The 19,890-nt window shown below is 40.6% G+C and overlaps 1 protein-coding gene across 5 annotated transcripts in view; it reads right to left on the bottom strand.

The window, feature by feature from the left end:
* LOC103177010 (voltage-dependent calcium channel subunit alpha-2/delta-1) overlaps positions 1–19,890 on the bottom strand; it is a 418,878-nt gene that overhangs the window by 18,352 nt on the left and 380,636 nt on the right. For all 5 annotated transcript variants that reach the window (XM_007890933.2, XM_007890935.2, XM_007890934.2 and 2 more), the window contains 9 exons: positions 17,862–17,946; positions 14,314–14,376; positions 12,775–12,878; positions 11,690–11,785; positions 7,392–7,459; positions 6,174–6,212; positions 4,065–4,136; positions 3,185–3,337; positions 214–266 (listed from right to left, as the gene is read on the bottom strand). In XM_007890933.2, coding sequence (XP_007889124.1) covers positions 214–266; positions 3,185–3,337; positions 4,065–4,136; positions 6,174–6,212; positions 7,392–7,459; positions 11,690–11,785; positions 12,775–12,878; positions 14,314–14,376; positions 17,862–17,946 — 733 coding nt within the window. The remainder of the gene's footprint in view (positions 1–213; positions 267–3,184; positions 3,338–4,064; positions 4,137–6,173; positions 6,213–7,391; positions 7,460–11,689; positions 11,786–12,774; positions 12,879–14,313; positions 14,377–17,861; positions 17,947–19,890) is intronic.

Below are 19,890 nucleotides of genomic sequence, written 5' to 3'. Positions count from 1 at the left end.
TTGTGTGGCTGATTTGCTTCTAATGTGAAACAGGGACCCCTGCAGTTGAAGGCTTTCTGCTTCAATTCATTCGAACGGTTACTCAATCTGATGTGGAGATGTGCTTTGATGAAGATATACAGTAGTGTCTAAACAGGTGTACTTAGGTCACTCAGTTAATAAAGAATGTCTTGTAACATGAGGACATTAAAATCATCCTTAATTGTCACTTACCATGCTGCAGTGGATGCCCACCAACCTATATTCAAAATATCGGCTATGCTGGGCTAAAAATAAATTAAAGACAAATATTATTAATTCAGAATTGTATAAGTAGCTACGTATCATGGCATTGCCCACACTACCCGTTAGGATTTGGGCTCGCAAGAATCAGGACATGTCTACACTTCTGAGTCTACCTTACATCATTGAAGACACCACTGGCGTTGCCAACCAGTTCTCTTCAGAGACAAGGAGACCCAGCCCAAGAGAGACCCTACACCCCATTTTAGTCCCGTGGCTTCTGCAAATAAGAAAACAAAATTGACACGGGACATTGGGTGAAGAGATTAGTGGACTCAATGAGATTCAGACCCAAAACCTTCCTATCCTAAAAATGGAGTCCAATTAACTGGGTGATATTGAGGCCAGTGCTGAATGCAGGAATTAGTGAATGGACTGTTATTTTAAAGATGTTACACTGACCCAGATCAGCAGCTACGGCCAGAATAAATAGAGGCATCCAGCATGTAAGCACATCATCACCATTCAATTGTCAAACCATTGACACAATTGCAGTTAGGTATGTGGCTTCTGTTTGTAGGTGGTGAAGGGTAGAAGTGTAAATTCTAACATAGGGGGTGAAGAATCTCTGTAAGAGACTCATAAAGAATTATGTTGTGATGTATTAATAGCTGGCATTGTGAATGTACTGCATGATGCTTGGCTGGTGTTCACTGCCCCAATCTGGGCTTTGCTCCAGTAGCATCACTTCTGTTTAGGACCAGTGTATAGTATCGAGACAGCAGCAATGTATTAATTATGAACAAACTGTGTTTTTGTTCCTTGGGGGGAAATCTCCCACTGTTTGCTTTCACAGAGCCTTCCTTTTGAGTGTGTGCCCTGTTTTGAAACAAAGAAAAGTTACGTTTCTTGAGGTTTGGCTGAACTCGGATCGAATCCCCAGTGTTCAGCTGAACTAAAACTCACACCAAAAAACAATCAGGAAAAAATAACTCAATAGTCTCCACAACGTGAACCTACTACACCAACTCAGAGTTCCACAAATTCTCAAACATGTTTTGTTTTGAGTTTGAAAAGATGTCCATCTCAAAAAGAGTTTGTATAAACGCATATGGAGATTGGTACATGTATCTCAGTTGTACTAGAGACACTTAACTTAGTTTAAGGTAGCAAAGATCACAGTTGTTTGTATAATAAGGTTCAGTATTCTGATACGAGAGGGAGCCAACTCCTAATTGAGTCAACAGTGAGGCAGTTCAGCTACAATAGTTCAAGTCTTACCTTCAATCGAGTTTTCTATTAATATCTGCACTTATCCATGACAGATGGTTGAAACAAAGTACAGAACAGTGGAAACACAATCTGGAAAATGTTACCTCTACAATTAAAGGACTCGCTGGAACAACTCAAAGAGCTTATGAGTGTTAGGCAACAAAGTATTTAACCATTCAGTTTTAAACAGTTACTGACTAGGCCAGAAAGTCTTTCCAAACCTCAACATATTTCGACAAACACTTGGCAAGTAATTTGAGTTCAGAAAAAAACATTACGCCCACATGCTGGTATTGAAATGAAAGGGAAATATGGAATTTTAACAAACTCTCCATTTTAAATAGAGTGTGTGTTTCATGAATACCATCAGCATTTAACCGGACTATACTACGTTATCGAAGGTGGACTAAATCACAAAAATCCCAATTGGGCAAATGTTCAATTCTGATAGCTAATGGCAGAAGGTGACAGTGAACTTCAGGGGCTTCAGAATGAGATTTGGATGAGGTAAATTCAAAAAATAAAAACTCTCAGACATTCCTCACTACAAAATGCTTGAAACAAATTGAATACCTTGGCTGCGTCGCTCTGCTTAGCAAGCGCCAGCTGGATTCCTGTCCCCCACCTGAACAGACCCCCCCCCCACCCCCACACCACCATTAGTGAATGAGCTTCTCGAACACCATCCCGGAGTCCCTCTGCCTTATCCTCCTTGCATTCAAAATTCACCTCAAGCTGCCCCCAAGCTAGTGCCTGCAGGCAGCTCTAGGAAGTATCTGAGGCATCCTTCTCATCCCCTGTATAAAATAAATTCTGATGCATCTTTGATGGCTGTGCCTTCAGTCACTATATCCATAACCTCTGGAACTCCTTAACTCAATCGCTCTGCCTCACCCCACTCTTTTTTTTAAAATCCAGCCTTAAGCCTTATCTTTCGATCTTCCATATGGTCAACTCCCCTTCCACTTTTCCTTCACTAGACATCTAACCTCATCATTGTGCAGTGCACTGAGAAGCTACCCTGTGTGAAGGACGCTATATAAATGTGTTGCTGTTCCTGCAAGCTAAACAGACATGCAAGCATATGGACCTCTAAAGGGGTGAAACTAAGTCTGTTAAAGATTTGTATTCATTTGACCCTGCATATATATGTCCCAAAACCATTTGCTACTCTCAGTCCCTCTATCTGTAACCCTCAGCAGCCCTGCTATCCAAGTACTGTCCAGCTATTGACAGATGTGAAACTCAATGCCATTTCCTTTCATTTTCTGGTCTTCTAACAAAAGGAAGGGAATGCTGTAAGAAGGTATTCCTCATTATATGTAGCAAGTGAAAGGACTTCAACAAAGGAGAACTATTCAATTAGACGGTAGCAGTAGACCTTTGGTCATATATTATTTTTCTCTCATCCAAAAGGTAAGTACTTAGCTTCTACTTGGCAATGGGTCACCTTAGCGTGATTGAAAAAAAGCTTAATGGGTAGAAGGTCACATGTAGAGACTTGTGAGCTTCATTCCACAGTATAGTGGGTCACATTGTTCCTGAGAGGCATATTCTGCAAGATATTTTGTTAGGATTTTGGCCGACCACAAACAAGGTTAGCAAGCAACACAAGCGATTCCAAATGGCAGTAGTTTGTGTCAATCAGTTTCTACATTACAAATGACATGGATGACTTCAAGACACTTACAACATAGACAGAGCGAAGTCCAGCCCCCGCTTTGGTCTCAGACTCTGGATCACACACCGATTGGTAATCATAGGATTTACTGAAGGAGTATAAAGATGCATTCAGAAGGCGTCTCATCAGACTGGGGTCGATCTCGCCAAAGAACTTGCCAATCTGAAACAATAATGGGAAATAAATGAAAGTATTTCCCATTCCAGACCATGCATTGCACGATATTTTGGGGGGTAGTGGGGGTGTGGGAATCTCAACACTGATTTGATAACGTAGCCTGATATCCAGTTTGAGTCGTTCGCTGCTGCCTCACACAGTTTTGCTATGGTGGCCTTCAAGTCAACTATCACTAGATATCATAGAGTGACACAGCACATAATCAGGCCACTTGACCCAAATAGTCTATGCCAGTTGCTATGTATTATTTTATTATGTATGATCTGCAGTAATACGTTTCTATACCAATGCAAGAGTTATTATTATTAAAATTATTGTATAGCAGGAGGGCAGGACCTTGCGAAAACAATGGGCAATGTTTTAGCACATTTTAGGAGAAATGAGGATAGCCTTGGTTTTATCTCCTCCTTTACATACTGAACCCTAGCAAGGTGGCCCAATTGACAGCAGACCTTTCACTATTCAACAGGAGAATTTCATGATGGTCAATGCTAGGATTTAAACCCACAATGACCAGGAAACCAGTGCTTGGTGTCTAGAAACTTCAGGGTGGTTGTTAGTGTTTATATACACCTTTATTCTATCAGATAACAGAATTCCTGCGAACGACTGATAATAAAAATATATTTATCATCTTTAATGTACAGCAAAAAATCCAGCATTCAAAGGATTTAAAGCAAGTAAGGTTGAGCGGAAGGATAATGGTATTTACCTTTCCAATATATTCATCCTGATTTGATATCAACAGGAATCCTCCATCATCCAATATAACACAGTCCAAATGCTGCAGAGATTTTTAAAAAATGAACAATTTTGTTTAGTATAGCATGAGATTAATCCAGACTGGACTGATGCAACAGTTTTCAGTATTCAAGGCTTACATTTCTGTTTAAAAAAGCTTGTTACTTTACATGAGCTCATCCGTGTTATTCTAAACTGACGGCAAACTGCACCCAGTTTCCAACATGAAATTTAAGTAATGAACTCACAGCTCCTGGAGGAATGGTTGAAACTGCTTCTAGTTTGTTGCTAAGCAAACACTTTCAAGCGCTTTAAGAGATCCTCCCAGTGTGAAAGATGCTATATAAATATACATTGTGTGATGTCTAGGTCATATTTTAAGATTTCATGAAATCTACAATTAACACAACTAGTCAGTGCCAATGTTTATACTTCACACAAGCCTGCCCCACCCCATTCCCCTCTCCCTTCTCCCAAACTAATGCACACATTAGATATAGTGCAAGACAAGATCATATTAAAACCATCAAGAAAGTGTAAAACTCTAGGTGTTATGTTATAATCTAGGGCATTAAGTACGAGAGCAAGGAGGTAATGTTTAAATGGTTAAAGATAATAGTCAGGCTACAGTTAGCCTAATGCAAACAGAAGTCGCTTGGAACACTCAGCAGGTCAGGCAGCGTCTATGGAGAAAGGAAAGTGAGTCCACAACCATTCGTAGTGGACCCGAAAAGTTGACTCACTTCCCTTCCTCCAAAGATGCTGCCTGACCTGTTGAGTGTTCCCAGCGACTTCTGTTTTTGTTCCAGATTTCCAGCGTCAGCAGTATGTTGCGTGTTGTTAGACATCTCATTATGGAAAGAACATTGCAACTATGAAGAGGTTACAAGGGAGATTTACTACAGTGATACCAAGGAAGAGAGGATACACTTATGAGGAGAGATTTAAAAGTCGGGGCTGTTTTTCCTGGAGTAGATTAAGGAGGACAAATAACAGTTTACGAAATGATAAAGAACAAAAAATGTATGTAAGTTTAAAATCGAAATCATATTCTCAGTAAATTGTACATTTTGCCTCGTGTCAGAGCAATCCCGATGGGGAAAGTTCAGTTTAAGGGCAATTTTCCTCCAGATACTGAATGCCTCCCTTTCTCCTATTCACTTTGAAGCAAACAAGGTATTTGATTTTCTAGTGAATGGACCTGTGATGGCATGCACGTCTGGATTATTGGCATGAGTGCTAATAGGATTTAATGTTACTGGGTTTTGTTGGTTTCTCGAGTTAAAACAATTAAGCTTTGGTGCAATCGATCCCCACATATCTTCTGTGAGGACTCATTGAGGGAAATGCGCATTTCTGATAACAGCAATGCCTAACTCTCACTGTAATAGTGACAACCTCGATAAAGAAATAGGGCACTGCACTGCAATCTTCTCTTTCTAAATCAATGCCGGCTCTTTCTTAGGCTATTACTCATTTGACTGAGGTATTAGAAATAATGAAAGGAATTGGCAAGTTAGATAGTAGACAAATCTTCTGTCTGGGAGAGGGATCCATGGAAGACATTAATATCAGAACCAAGCCAGTCAAAACTAACATCAGGAAGCATTTCTTCAAGCAGAAAATATACCATGCTCTGCCCCAGAAAGCTAAAAAGTACAGGCAAAATCAATAGGGACGTTTAAAAGAGAGATAGACAGAAGATTGGGCCATAGAGGTTTTGAGGAATATGGCAAAAGGGCAGACGTTGGGTTTAAAAGACTTGACAAGATCTATTAAACTGGTGGTTTGAGGTGCTGAATAGCTTCCTCCTGTTCCTCTTTTCCGTCTGGACACATTCTCTTCTAGTCTATCCTTAGAACAGTTATGATTAATTTACCTGATATAGGAGTTAGGTTGATGGGCCTGTAGATGCCTGGGTTTGAACTATAACCTGTATTATACCATGTTAGACGCCACAACAGCAGTCACAATATTTTTTCCATGGAAATTTATGTTCTGAAACAGTTTTGTTCAAGTATTTTGTTCTACCCTTTCTGACCTGGTGATGCACCCAATGTCAAGCCGAGTCCAGCCTTACCTTACTATTCTTTGTGCAGTCACAGATCTCAGCAAAGCACTGCAAGGGAAATGTTCCATTAGTTAAGCATTTTATTGAAGAAAAATACAAATAAGATACCGTGGGCAAAAATTCTGAACCGTGATAATAATCACATGGACCAAATATGAAGTCAAAAACCATCAATGGTTAACGCTAGTGAAAACTTTTTAATACAATGTGCGTGCCTGAAGCTGGTTCAAAATAGTTCAATGCCACTATCCTTGTTACCACAAGAAATACCACATTTTCTCCTCTATAAGTGTAAACTAAATCCAGTTACTTGCACGATACTTGCTCATTTCCTTTGTTTGGTTATTTTATCCAATGAAGCTGATTCAATCAGAGATTCAAAGGCAGGCAATGTGGGTAGTCTCTGAATCAGAGATTGCACAGAGAATGTAGCTTTGATGTGCATTGCACGAAGGCAGTCAAAAGAAGGCTCGCATCAACACTTTCCTCTTTAAACCAAGAGAGCAGGAGTGTCAGGCCATACATAACAAATGTCTAAGCCAAACCAAGTTTCCCAACTGCCATCGGGAGCACAAAGCAAGGGTTGGGACAAGCTCTGCAGCACATTCAGGAATATTGGAGGTGTCAAATGTTGGATGTGGACCACCATCAATTGTCAGGCCTTCAGCATCTCTGCCCCCACTCTTTGGAACTTCATCCCACAGGCACTTTGAGTTGCTCGCTCCCTTGCATCCTTCAAGGCCCGTCTCAAGACCCTCCTCTTTGACTGTGCCTTCGGTCACCCTCCTACCCCTACCCTCCCTGTCCTCCACCCCTCCTGATCCCAACCCAGCTCGGGTATAAACCCCTGACTGTTCAGTGCCTTGGGACATCCTCCTGATGTGAAATGTAATTTGTTGTTGTTTTAGACCCCATTTGTGGTTCAGGTGGAGGTCTGTCTAATCAGGCTAAATGCTACAGGTTTGGAGTTTACAAGATGATCCGAAAGGAAATTCAAATTTTGGCCAGTAATGCAATACAGTAACCACATTTTAGTGAAAATCAGAATAATCCTCAGTAAGTTGGCAAGCTTGGGAGAGGAAATAGGTGGCGAGAAATATGTTGGTTTTTAACCACTATTTTTGGTAGCTGTAAAATTGTAACCTACCAGACTTGTACCTGTTGTATTTACACTTCTTAGCCTGCCTCTGGGAGGGTTTATCTTCTGGTGTCAGCCTTTGCTCTTACCTTGCTGTTACTTGCGATCCTCGTGAAGTTTTCCATCCAGGCATTGACATCTATCTTCACTCCAAGGACTGCAACCGAATAAGAAACATATACAGCAATATTAGTGCAACAGCCTTGTGGTGTTGTCTATCTTTTACTCACTCTTATTTGGGTTCTCCATCCCCAACTGGCTTTGAGTCATTGCCCATGAAAGGCAAGCAATATGGGTAACGTGCTAGCTAATGTCAATACCACTCTGTTGCCAGTCAAGCAAATGGCTTGTGAATCCAAAAGTTTCAATCTCCGTCCCTCACTGTGAGCCTTCATACCTGAGATTGGAACTGACTGAGATACGGTTTGCTAATTCTTTCCTTTTATATGCAGGGTTGGTGGAAATTCAATTTTAATTTGTTCTAATTTTTGGATAGATAATATCAATGTTTGGTTTTAATAATTATTTTCATCGATGTTTTCAACTACAAAAATGGATGGATTTAGGTTGACCATGGAAAGCTGGGACATTCCAGTGCGGCAGGTGTCCCAGTATGGTCTTTCAGTTGTTTTTGGTGAACAAAGTTAGGTCCCCCTCAAACCCTGTAAGTCAAATTGGACCGGAATGCCTTCCTCAAGGGAACAAGGGTGGTCCACGCTTTCCCCCCCTCCCCAAACTCTCTAGGTCGCAAATTATCAAAGGACGATGCAGAACTAATACCTATCTTCAAGTCCACCTGAGCAAGTCAGGTGACCAGATTATCTCTCCGGCCGGGAAAACCCAGCCTGAGTCAGATGATCAAGTGCTCAAGTGAGCTCTGCATCCCAGTATCTCCACTTCCTCTTTGTGAGGGTGGATGAAACTCCTCAGATCGGATGTCCTGCAACACAGTAACTAACAGCAGGCCGAAGGCATAACTTTTACCAGGAGCTCAATCCTCCCTTAATGCATTATAGGGAGATTCGGTTGTGCCCCTGTAATACACGAGTGAATCTCAAAAAGAGATCTTTCTGGCAGGAGTAGATGATAAACAACAACAACTTGCATTTGTATAGCTCCCTCCAGCCAGGTTTGTAGCTCAGAGTGTTTAACAGTGGCAGAGCCTGACTCAGAGCCAGGGGGAGGGGGCAGGTGGCCGCAAGCAAGGTCGAAAAGGAAAGTTTTCAGGCGGGACTTGAAAAAGAAGAGAGAGGGGGCAAGGCAGAGGGATTGAGGGAGAGTGTGCCAGAGTTTTGGGGCATAGTGGCTGAAAGTGTGACATACAATGGCAGGGCGGAGGGTGTGAGGGACGAGCAGGAAGCCGGTGCCACTCGAGCGGAGGCGCTGGGTACGATAAGAACAGATACTACACTTGATACTGCACCAAAAGGCTGAGAAGCAGTTGTTATTCTTTGCAAAGGGTAGTTTATCAATGCAGGCTGTTACATACATAGATACATATAATATGTATATATATACATTATAATAATCTTTGTATTTGATTTAGCACTGATCTAGACGTCTCAAAGCCCTTCACAGAATATACTATAAGGTGAATTGACTGTATATTTTGTGGGCAAAACGTGGCAGCCAATTGCATGCAGCAGTGTCCCACAAACAGTCGTGGATTGAGTGACCAAATTCTTATTGTTTTTATTTCTTCAGGGATTATTATCAGGCGTGTGGAGTAAGAAAACTTGCCCAAGGTTTCACCCTGCCGGGAATCAAACCCAAGTCTCTTGCTTGCGAGGCGAGTGCTCTAACCATTGAGTTATAGGACTCCGAATCGACTGGTACTGGCCTCCTGCTCGTCATTTGCACCCTCTGTCTTCCCTCAAGTATGCCTCAAGTTTTCTCTTAAACATGTGGATCCTATTTCCTTTAACCACCGCTTCCATTGAAAATTAAAACTAAAATTTATAAATCAGTTGTTGTTCCTGTTTTGAGAATAACATTGTGCGATTTTGTGAAAATGGTCTCTGCAGCTGTTGAGCCGGTCAGAAGCTAAGCAAATCCACAGATTTCACTGTGTCAGGGAATACTGGTCTAAATCATCTTTAAAACTTTTTTATAGAGCCAGGGTTCCTCCTTGTTCTTGGCTGTTTCACTTGTGTATGTTACAGGGTTGAACCACGGGTTCAATAACAGGTGCTTGAGGCTTTGATCGGGACTGAGTCCACAGTCGAGGTTGATGTACTAGCAGAGTGCTAGAGGTGTACTACCCGCCCAGTTAAAACCGAGGTCCCATCTGCCTGTTCACTGTGGTTGTTAAAGATCCCATGGCACTATTCGGAAAGAGAAGGGAGTTTCTTCCTGTGTCCTGGCCAACAACACACACCCCCCACCCCGTTAAAATTGATAATTCACTTCATGGCTGATCGTGGGACCTTCATTTGTGCAAATAGGTTGCCCCATTTGTCTTCAGTTATTACACGCTGCAGTAAATCCTGTGCAGCATGTCTCCCTTCTAAACTATTATTTAAAAAGAAACTATATTGAGCAGTTCAAAGATAATCATTAGTATCCTACAGGCATAGAGAGAAGCTCCTGCTGATTCCTTCTCTTTTCTAACTCAGGTTCTACTTTACCAAGCAATCTACTTAGGAATTCAGATGGGAGGCCCTTCAATGACTTGAATTGATCTGTTTCTGCCAGTGATATATAACTGCAGGGAGTATAGTTTATTGAGCAGACACAAAGAGGCTAATTATAATCTTGAAGCAGCAGCTACAGATATCATACAGTTTATAGTTCATTAATTATTCTGGCACTAAAAAGGAAGGATTCGGCTATTATTTTAAATTACTGCCAGTAATGTCATTACCCTACCATAAAATATACAGCAGACTCCAGTTAAATGCACAGCTGACATGAAATGCACAGAATAGCAATGTGATAGACCAGACTACATGCTGTTCACTGCATTGTATAATTTCACCACAAAAATGCAGAATAACGGAATTTAAAATTGATCGAAAATGCTTTAGTGTGTCCCTTGAGCATTAATCTGCGTTATAATGAAGTTGGGATTCACACGGGCCCTGTATCCAGCATAAATTACTGATTAAAAGAGGGAGTCCTGGCTGATCTTTCCTGATTGTGTGTCATGGGTTCTGAGTGTGGATACTGTTGTATTAATTGAGATTAACTTGCTCCAACACTGACAATGGACCAAATGAGACTCTGATACTTGAGGTTTAAACATCAGGTAACGTTATCGATGAGATAATGTTTTATACTTTTAGAAGGTTTATCGATTTTCATGTCCTCAATGTACAATGTGTAAATAATGGGGTTTTGTTTGCAGTTTTCCTGAGGGCAATTCATTAACAAGAAATCTAACCAAACAAATGGGATGTCTTTCAATCTCTGGTCAGGCTGTACCTAGAGTATTATATGCATATACTTTATAGAGTACTAGTATTATATACTATATGTTAAGAAATACTTCAAATTAGGCTTCAATATTTAACAAAAAGGGTAGAATGGATCAGATAGGAACAGGAGCATCCGTGCAGCTCATGTTAATATTTAAAACCCAATATCTCCATACTTTCAATATCTGATCTTATCATGTATTCTAATAATAATCCTTGCTCTTGATCTTTAGTGCCTCTTACGTCAGGAGGATGCCTTCAAAACGCTTCACAAGATTTACTGTAAAGTGCAGTGACTGTATTTGGTGTAGGCAAGTGCAACAGTTAATTTGCACATAGCAATGTCCCACAAACAATCAACTATGTATGTGAATGACCAATTTTATATGGGACATTGTTGTCCAGGACATCAGGAGAAATTCCTTTCTCTTTTTGAATAGTGCCACTGGATCTTTAACGTTCATCTGAAGAAGCACAGATGGACCCTTGGTTTAGATTCTCATCCGAAGAATGGAACCTCCAACAATGTTGTGCTCCCCTGCACCATATTGAAGTGTCAGTCCTGCCTTTGTGAGTTCACTTATGAGAGATTTGAATGCACAATCTTCTGACTCAGAGGTGAGAGTGCTACCAACTGAGCCAGGCTGATTTGTTTTACAATATGCCTCAGTCTCACTCAAGGCCATCCGACTTAAAAAACAGATCCTCACCATTGAATCTCTGCACAAGTGAAACCGTGATTCATCAATAATGTGCGCAGTTTTACTCTCATCCATCCATCTGCCCATGGAATGATCAACAGAATACACCCTTGTGTTATTCACCATGTGTTTTCACTCAGAAGCTGCCTAGTTTCACGTCGGTTTGACCTCCCATGTCTGCGTGTCACGTAATCTTCCCCGGTTGAAAATATGAACCGATCTATCAGCGGCAGCTGACTGAAACATGTGAAGTGTGAAGCAAACACGTACCTGCAGGCATTAGAGTTTTCCGATCAACCTTGATTTCAACAGCTCTGCTGGCCATGATGCCAGATTCCGCACTGCTCTGTATTCCGTCCCAGGTTTCTGAAATTAGAACGAAAAAGAATAAGAAAACAGTGACTCCTATCCCTGTGTAAGTAACCACATATTTCCATGTAGTGGGAGAGCTGCACCTCAATCAAAAGGGGCATTATGTTTGTCACGGTGTAAAAGGCCATTTGACGTAATAGATTCAAATTCAGTAAAGCAGTAAAACAGTGAGAACGTAGGTTATCGCAATGTACACTATTAGATTTTACAAAGCTGCCATAAAATAAACACAGCTGTTTGGAAAAAATAGCACAGCCACAGCCAAGTCATTAATAAGCAGGAGTCACATACATTTGATTCTATGTGGCTTCCTTGAGGTCAGTGCTTGGGCAAAGGGCTGAGTTCTCAGATTTCACTGTGAATCATGGTGCCAATGGCACCATTGGATTTGAGTAACAGATGTGATGGGGTCAACATAGTAATATATTCAATGTTTATCACATGAAATGTTCCTGGATGTGTGTGGGAGTCCTTCCCCCTGCTTCCCAGCAGTGTATGGCACCTCCCACCTTGTTCATGATACTGTTCTCTATAATGCTGTCTCTGACACTGGATTCACAGCATTGGAAGGATTCAATCTGGTTTGTCAGCGTAGCTGGTATCCTGAAAATGTCCAATGCTGTGAAAAACTTGCATTATTCTTTGCGTACTCCCTCCTCGTGTCTTGTCAACTACCATCCCAAGATTTATTGATTGCGTTACCAGTACATTTTCGTATCACTCATGGCCAAAGTAAGGCGAGATGAACTACTGAACATGAATGCTTCTAGGCTAGTTCCAAAATAAGTTCAATTTAAATTCTCACAGGTTAAGTGATGAGGTACTAGAGAGTGTTGTTCAGCACAGTTGCTATTTCAGAAAGTATTTTTGAATCTGAGAATTAGGCTTTTCTAATGAAGCAATCCCTTAAAAGATAACCACAAGTTAGACTGCACTGTGTAAAGGTTGTCTGATCTGGATTCACAGAAGCAATGGAGTCTTACTGTTGATATACGGTGCTGTGAAAATGTAAAAGTTGTTGTTTAGGCTTCTTTTGTAGTAGCTTGCTTCATACGTCTCTGGATTTGCCGTCCATTCTTCTCCAGCACTAAGCAAAGAAAAATCGTTTCAAAGAAAAATCGTTTCACCCAAAAAATACACAGTCACTATACTTTACAGTCTGTTTTGTGAAGTGCTTTGAGACGTTTCAAAGACGTGACAAGGAGCTATATCAAATGTAAGGATTATTATATTATAAGCAATGAGATGAATTCTACCAAACTACTAAAGTGGGAAGACATGTACTAAAATAAGCAGAATAATCTGTTTCATACGACTTCAAAAGAGGAAAGAAAATACCCGCAAAATATATAGCGTACTTTGTTAATTTCATTTTCTTTGAAGACTAAAATTACGTTAACCGTGCAGTGATTATCTCTGGATTAAATTAGCATTGAATTCTACACCAACTTTTTTTTGGCACTGGGAGGGGGAGGGGACGTCCATCTTACTGAAGGTTTAAAAAGTAGCAAAAAGCAGCAAACTTGTCATTATCTTTATCATGGGGATATGCCATTACATAGATGTGACAAAGAGATAACTCTTTGTGTAAGATAAACTTTCAGTGTGAAATAAACATCCTCTTTTTTTTTAAAGAAGGGATTTCCTCCACTTCTTGGTTATTACTATGTCATTCACCACCCCTGGACCAGAAAACAGACAGGGATGTCCCACTTTCTGGCAATGCTAGAAACAAAGGAAAACAGGAATAGGAGTAGGCCTTTCAGTCCATCAAGCATGTTTATTAGATCTCAATTCAATTCCAATATTCCTCTCTTTGCCTCATCATGTAAGCTCTACCACCTAAGCATCTGACTATCCTTCTTTTAAACACGCTGCTACTTCTACCTATTAAATCTACAAGAAACTCGAATCGTGTTTTGAGCACATGGTAATATAGTCTCATTGTTCACAATTCTGAGGTAATTTATAAACAGTTAATATAGCCCAAGCAGATTCTTTGACCTCATTGATTTTTTTTAACCAATCGTGGAGCAAAGGGGGGATAAACCTTCTAGCACTTGGGCATACTCTTAGTGTGGGTTATACGTCCTGACAACAGCTAAATGTCAGGCTTACTTGAGGTTGATATATCTCGACAGGTTGCACACTATATATATATATGCGTGTGTATAAGTTGACTTCAGTTTCAAATTTGAAGCCAGTTTTCTCACTGACTTGACGAGGTGAATTCTTCTTCACCTTCACTGGCTTCACCAGAACGAGGATTTTATACATCAGCGTCCCATCTCTCAAACAAATATTTTACATTGAAGAGCCCAGTGTATTTCAACGTGTTTTCATTGAACCCCTGCCACACTTTTAACATGAGAGAATGATCGATAGTGTTGTCCCTCTCCTCCCCCACCTCAATACTGCAGAACAACATTTCCATTCACATCTATCATAGTGTAACCAAGGATAGGAAAGGTTGGAGCAATAATAAGTTGACAAGACATTCACTGTTTGCTGCAGGAACCTACCGTTTGGGATAGATTCGTGTGATTCCTCCATCAGTGGCTACAAATCTGGCGAGAACTCCGTCCCTATTTCACACCGAAACATAAATGTTATTAATAAACAGATATCAGCTTCACTGGTCACTGTTAAACTGTTACGGTGTAAAATTTCAACTGATTTACTGTATTTATGTAGGATCCAGAAGTTGACTTCAGTCTCAAATATGAAGCCAGTTTTCTGTTGTTCCTAAAAGAACCTTAAAGGAAAAGCAGCTTCAAACGTAATGGAGGATATATAGGTCCAGGTGGAATTTTAACCAAAAAATATAATTTAACTAGTTGCAAATATAGTACAGAATATATGCTTGGTTCTTCTCTAAAGAAGATTATAGGGTTAAAAGCTCAACTTTAATATGATGGGTGTTTAGGGTGGCCTGTGAGATCACTGCTTATTGCAACTAAAAACTTTGAAACGCCATTCACTTCATACCTGTTTGTGAAACATTGCTGTGCACAAATTGGCTGCTGTTTATGCCTATAAATACAGTCACTGCGCTTTACAGTAAAAAACCATGAAGTGTTTTCAGATGTTCAATGATAAGGCACTATATTAAATACCACCACACCTTTCATATTTCTCTTTACAATAGAAATTTACATTAGAATGACACAATGAAAAGTGACTATTCAGCAACAGGTTATGGTGTGTCACTGATCCTCTACGTCAACGAGGCCCTACTAGGTTTACGAAGGATTAATCTTTACAGTGTTTGCTACTTAACTGCATCAAGAGTAAATCAAGAGGTTTGTGTGGTGACTGGCTTGGTGGTGAAAGAAAACAGCTTAGTGCAGCAAAAAGGTTTGCCAATAAAAATAAATATTGTGCAGAGGGTAAACATGAAATGTAAATATGTTTATATAGTGAAAGGCAGCAGGTATAAGTTAACATTGTAGAAATATGAAACATCTGCGGTGGGAGAGAATCATGGTGTTGATAGCAGTTTAGTGATATCCTAAAGCTCAGGAAGCTTTTTTGATGCCTATTTCCCTGTTCAACATCCCAGGAATTAAATGGTTATCATTTATTTCCGAGCCCATTTTCGTAACTTAAACCAAATACTAAATTCGCCTTTACTCCAAACACGTTTGATAAAACCATCTCAATACATTCTACATCTTTCATTTTTATTTGGTTACTTGTGTTCTTTCCTTCCAAATTAAGCCAATAAAAAAATGAGGACATTGGCCTACAGGACCTTCAAACCAACAAGGTCATTAATGATTTTATCTTAATATTTATTGTCCTATTTTATATGTCAATCCTGATTATTTTACATTTATTTCCAAGAACTAATGTCAGCCTGACACAAAATCAGGGAATAAAAAGCTACGCACAGAATGTATCGGTTGGTTGAATTTGTCTACATAAAACTGACCTGAAATTGACATGAAACCCATTGATTTAAAGGGATGGTGCAGATGCAAAGTGGGAAATGAAGCTTAATTACAGTATCTGTGATGTTTGAGTTTGAAACCCAATAAACATAACCCAATAAGCATATCTGTGCCATGACCCGCTCTGCCTTCCTCCACCTTCGCAACAACGCCCGGCTTCGACACTGTCTCACACCTCCGACCACTGAAACTCTCATACACGCCTTCATTACATTGAGGCTCGACTATGCAAACTCAATGCCTGTCGACCTCCCCAACTCCTCCCTCCACAGGCTGCAGATCATCCAGAACTCTGCAGCCCGTGTCCTCTCCTGCACCAGGTTCCGCGACCCTATCACCCCCATCCTCGCCTGACTCCACTGACTTCCCATCACACAGAGGATACAGTTCAAGATCCTCGTCCTCACCTTCAAAGTCCTCCATGTTCTTGCTCCCCCCTACCTCTCCGACCTCCTAACCGTCTACCATCCTGTTCGCTCCCTCTGCTCAGGGGGCTCCGGCCTGCTTCACGTCCCCCGCCTCACTCGCCCCACTATCGGCGGGTGGGCCTTCCGCCACTCTGCCCCCACCCTCTGGAACTCCATCTCGCCCCCTCCCTCGCCACTTTCAAGACCCACCTCAAGACTCTCCTCTTCAACCGTGCTGTCGATCTCCCTGCTTCCCTCCCTTCCCTCTACCTCACCGACCCTCAGCTCAGGTCCGTAACTCTGTCTGTCCAGCACCTTGGGACGTCTTCCCGACGTGAAAGGCGCTATACAAATGTAATTTTGTTGTTGTTGTAAAGCACACATGTCAATACAACTGATGCTAACCAGTGCAGCGCTAGGGGGAGCCCTGCATTGTCGGAAGTGTCTTTCAGATGATGTGTTAAACTGAGGCTCTGTCTGCCTGGTCAGGTGGACATTAAAGATACCTGGCACCAATCGAAAAGAAAAAGGTGTTTCTCCCAATGTCCTGGCCACCAATCCCCCAAATAAAATTGCATTCACTGCATGGCTGTTGTGGGACATTGCCACACAAAAATATGCTGCAGCGTTCACTAAAATGCAAAGATTATTATGAATTCCTATCTGAGGAACTCCTGAAAACATTTGCCTTCTATACTAATAATAATTATTGTGAGAGTCTCAAAGCGCTACACAAAATAATACTGTAAAGTGAATTGACTGTATATTTTGTGGGTGAACCTTCCCGTCTGAGAAATTATAAATCCTGAAAACATTCCGGTGAATGTATTTTTATTCATTAAGGTAAGGAATGCTGGAGACCAAATTGTTGGCAACTCTTTTTTATAACCTGTGGTAACTGTGAGAACTCTCAGGGCAGGAACAAATGAAATGTAGAGTAAAGCTTCCTCAACTCTGCACCACTGGTTATGAATATGCTCCCTACTGCCTCATATGAGCTTTCTAAAGGAGTGTAAAAACCGATTCTTTAAGAATTATGGATAGTTTTCTGACAAAGAGCTGGAATGAAATTGCTCAATCCCAACTCATTTAGAATTCTTGCAACCTGCACAGATCACATCAATCTCAGCAGCATTTCAAAACCTGGTTCCTGAGGTGAAAGAAAACTGCATAGACCAAGTGTGACAACCAGCCCAGCCTGTGAATGTCAACCAGCCCAGTGTGTCAATTTGTCAACCTGTTTGCAAACTTAAATGTGTTAGAAAAAAATCTATTAATTGCAGTGATTCACACATAGTTTACAAAATAAGACATTTGGGCACCAGGTGTAATTATAACTCTAACCTTTTCTTCTTCGCAGTATAGAAGCAGATTTGAGTGAATTAAAAAGTTTTTTTAAGATCACAGTGAGGTCTATATTGTGATGTTTTCTAACAGAAGTGGGTCATGTCAAAGTGGAATCTCCACAAGGCAGTGTGGTATTCTTCCAGTTTCCAGAAAGTAGTCAGTACTTATGGTTCTGAGTAACAAGGCTATGCACTTCAGTGTTTTACTTTCTGTAAACAACCAGTGTCTAATATTTATCCTCTAACTTCACACACACACACGTACATACATATAAATACTCAGTTTCACTGCGCAATAAACCATGAAGCATTAAGTTTCCTATCTTGCATAGTGCAGATCAAGTGAACTATAGTGAGTACTTACGGCTTTTGTTTGGACCAATATTTGGTAACAAGTTCGCTTGTAAATCCTGCATCGAGCAGCAGATTGTTGATCAGATCAGTTTTACCTAGGAGAAAAAAGGGAACGAAAAGTGAATGCAGAAAACAAACACAGACCCACACAAGCAGACGTTAAACACCAGCCAATTTGAATATTTAAAGTTGTGAAACATCAACGTATTTTGTTTCGAGAGCCCAATTGTTTGTGAGATACAGTGGACAGATACGAATATAATATATATATAAAATATNAAAAATATAAAATGCGGATTTCCATGGATCCTCTCTCTTTATGATATACATTTATTTTACCAGCAAAGTTTTTTAGTTTATTGCCAGCCTCTAACAACTGACTCTAATCCCTCCACCAGTGCTGTCTTAGACTCGGTGGAGAAGGAAGAAGAGTGGTACAGATTTTAAAAAGATTAAAAGTAATAAAAAAAACTGCAATGAACATTATGGCAAATAATTGTAAGATCATTGTGTAACATTGATTCCTTTTCCCCGCACCATGTTCATCACACTCAGCTGTGTGACAAAGGTTCATACTTCTCTGACAGAACAAGGATGGAATATTATGCTCCAAGTATATAAAAAAAAATTCCTTTAAATATTCATAAGTTTATAAAATATTGGAACTGTGAAAAGGACTTTGGTTCACTGAAGCGCTTTCATCTTAAGGTATTTTACAGTAAATGCGATAACAATAGGCAAGCATATTAAAGACCTGATCTACCACAGAACTGGCAAAAAGAGACAAATCAGACAGGACTGGAGTTACAGAGAGCAGGCAGCAAGTGGCTGAAAGCCCTCCCACCTAGAGTGACACAGAGAGCGCGGGGAATGTGGAGTAGGCCAGTGTCGGCTGAGCAAAGGGAATGGCCAGGTTGAAGGAAATTAATAATAATATTAAACCTCGAATTTGATATACCGCCTGATCACATCTTCTAGACATCTCAAAGCTCTTCACAGAATATACTGTAAAGTGTAGTTTTGAGTGTGTGAGAGAGGGAGAGAGAGCGTGAGTGTGTGTGAGAGATAGAGAGTGCAAGAGTGTGTGTCAAAGAGCGTGTGTGGACATAACAATAATAATCCTTGTATGAAAATAATAATAATCTGTGCATTTGACATAGCGCCTTAGCACGTCTTCGAGACGTCTCAAAACGTTTCACAGAATATACTGTAAAGTTTGGTGACTGTGTGTTTGAGAGATTTTGTAGATTGCGGAGATGGTTCAGGGTGAGTGAATGGGGAGCCAGTGGAGCCAAGAAAGAATGGGGGGTGATAGGCTCACAGAGCCTGGTACAGAAGAGGACAGGGGCTGCAGAGTTATGGATAATCTACTATCTGAGCAGGCTCATGATATTCATTTCCAATGCAGTGGTGTGCTGATCCATTGGCAAACCAAATGTGTTATAATCAGTATTGTGACTGTCACAGAATAATGTCAATGTGGGGATTCAGTTTTTGGTTTCAAACCCCATAGGCTGTTCTCACCCACAGCCATTTCTGCTCTTCATTCAAATATTTCCCACATTATAAAAACAACACACAAGTTATTGCCTGTTTTGGTATATTGCTAAAATTCCAGATTTCTGAGAATTTCTGCACAGCATGAAGAGCTATTTGCTGCTGACATAATAAGATTAGTTTCAGTACATATCTTTTGAGGCATTTATATTGTATTTGGAATATGAAAAATAAACAGGTCATAAAAAATTCTGTATTGTGTCTTCTCTTCCTCTTTCTCAGTCCCCCCTCAGCAAAGACAGGCTCCTTATTAGAGTCCTGTAGCTCAGTGGTTAGAGCACTCGCTTTGCAAGTGAGAGGATCTGGGTTCAATTCCTGGTAGGCCGAAACGTTGGACCAGTTTCCTTACTCCGTACGTCTCTGTTTACCTAGCAATAAGTAGGAACCTGGTTCCTTGTCGATTGGCAGATTGCTTTTCTGGGGGGTAATAATCCCATCAAAAATAAATAATAAGAAGAATTTGGTCACTCAATCCACAATTA

The sequence above is a fragment of the Callorhinchus milii genome, unplaced genomic scaffold, assembly GCF_018977255.1.
Source record: "Callorhinchus milii isolate IMCB2004 unplaced genomic scaffold, IMCB_Cmil_1.0 Scaffold5, whole genome shotgun sequence".
In the NCBI taxonomy this organism is placed as follows: Eukaryota; Metazoa; Chordata; class Chondrichthyes; order Chimaeriformes; family Callorhinchidae; genus Callorhinchus; species Callorhinchus milii.
This window is presented reverse-complemented; position numbering and strand designations above follow the sequence as displayed.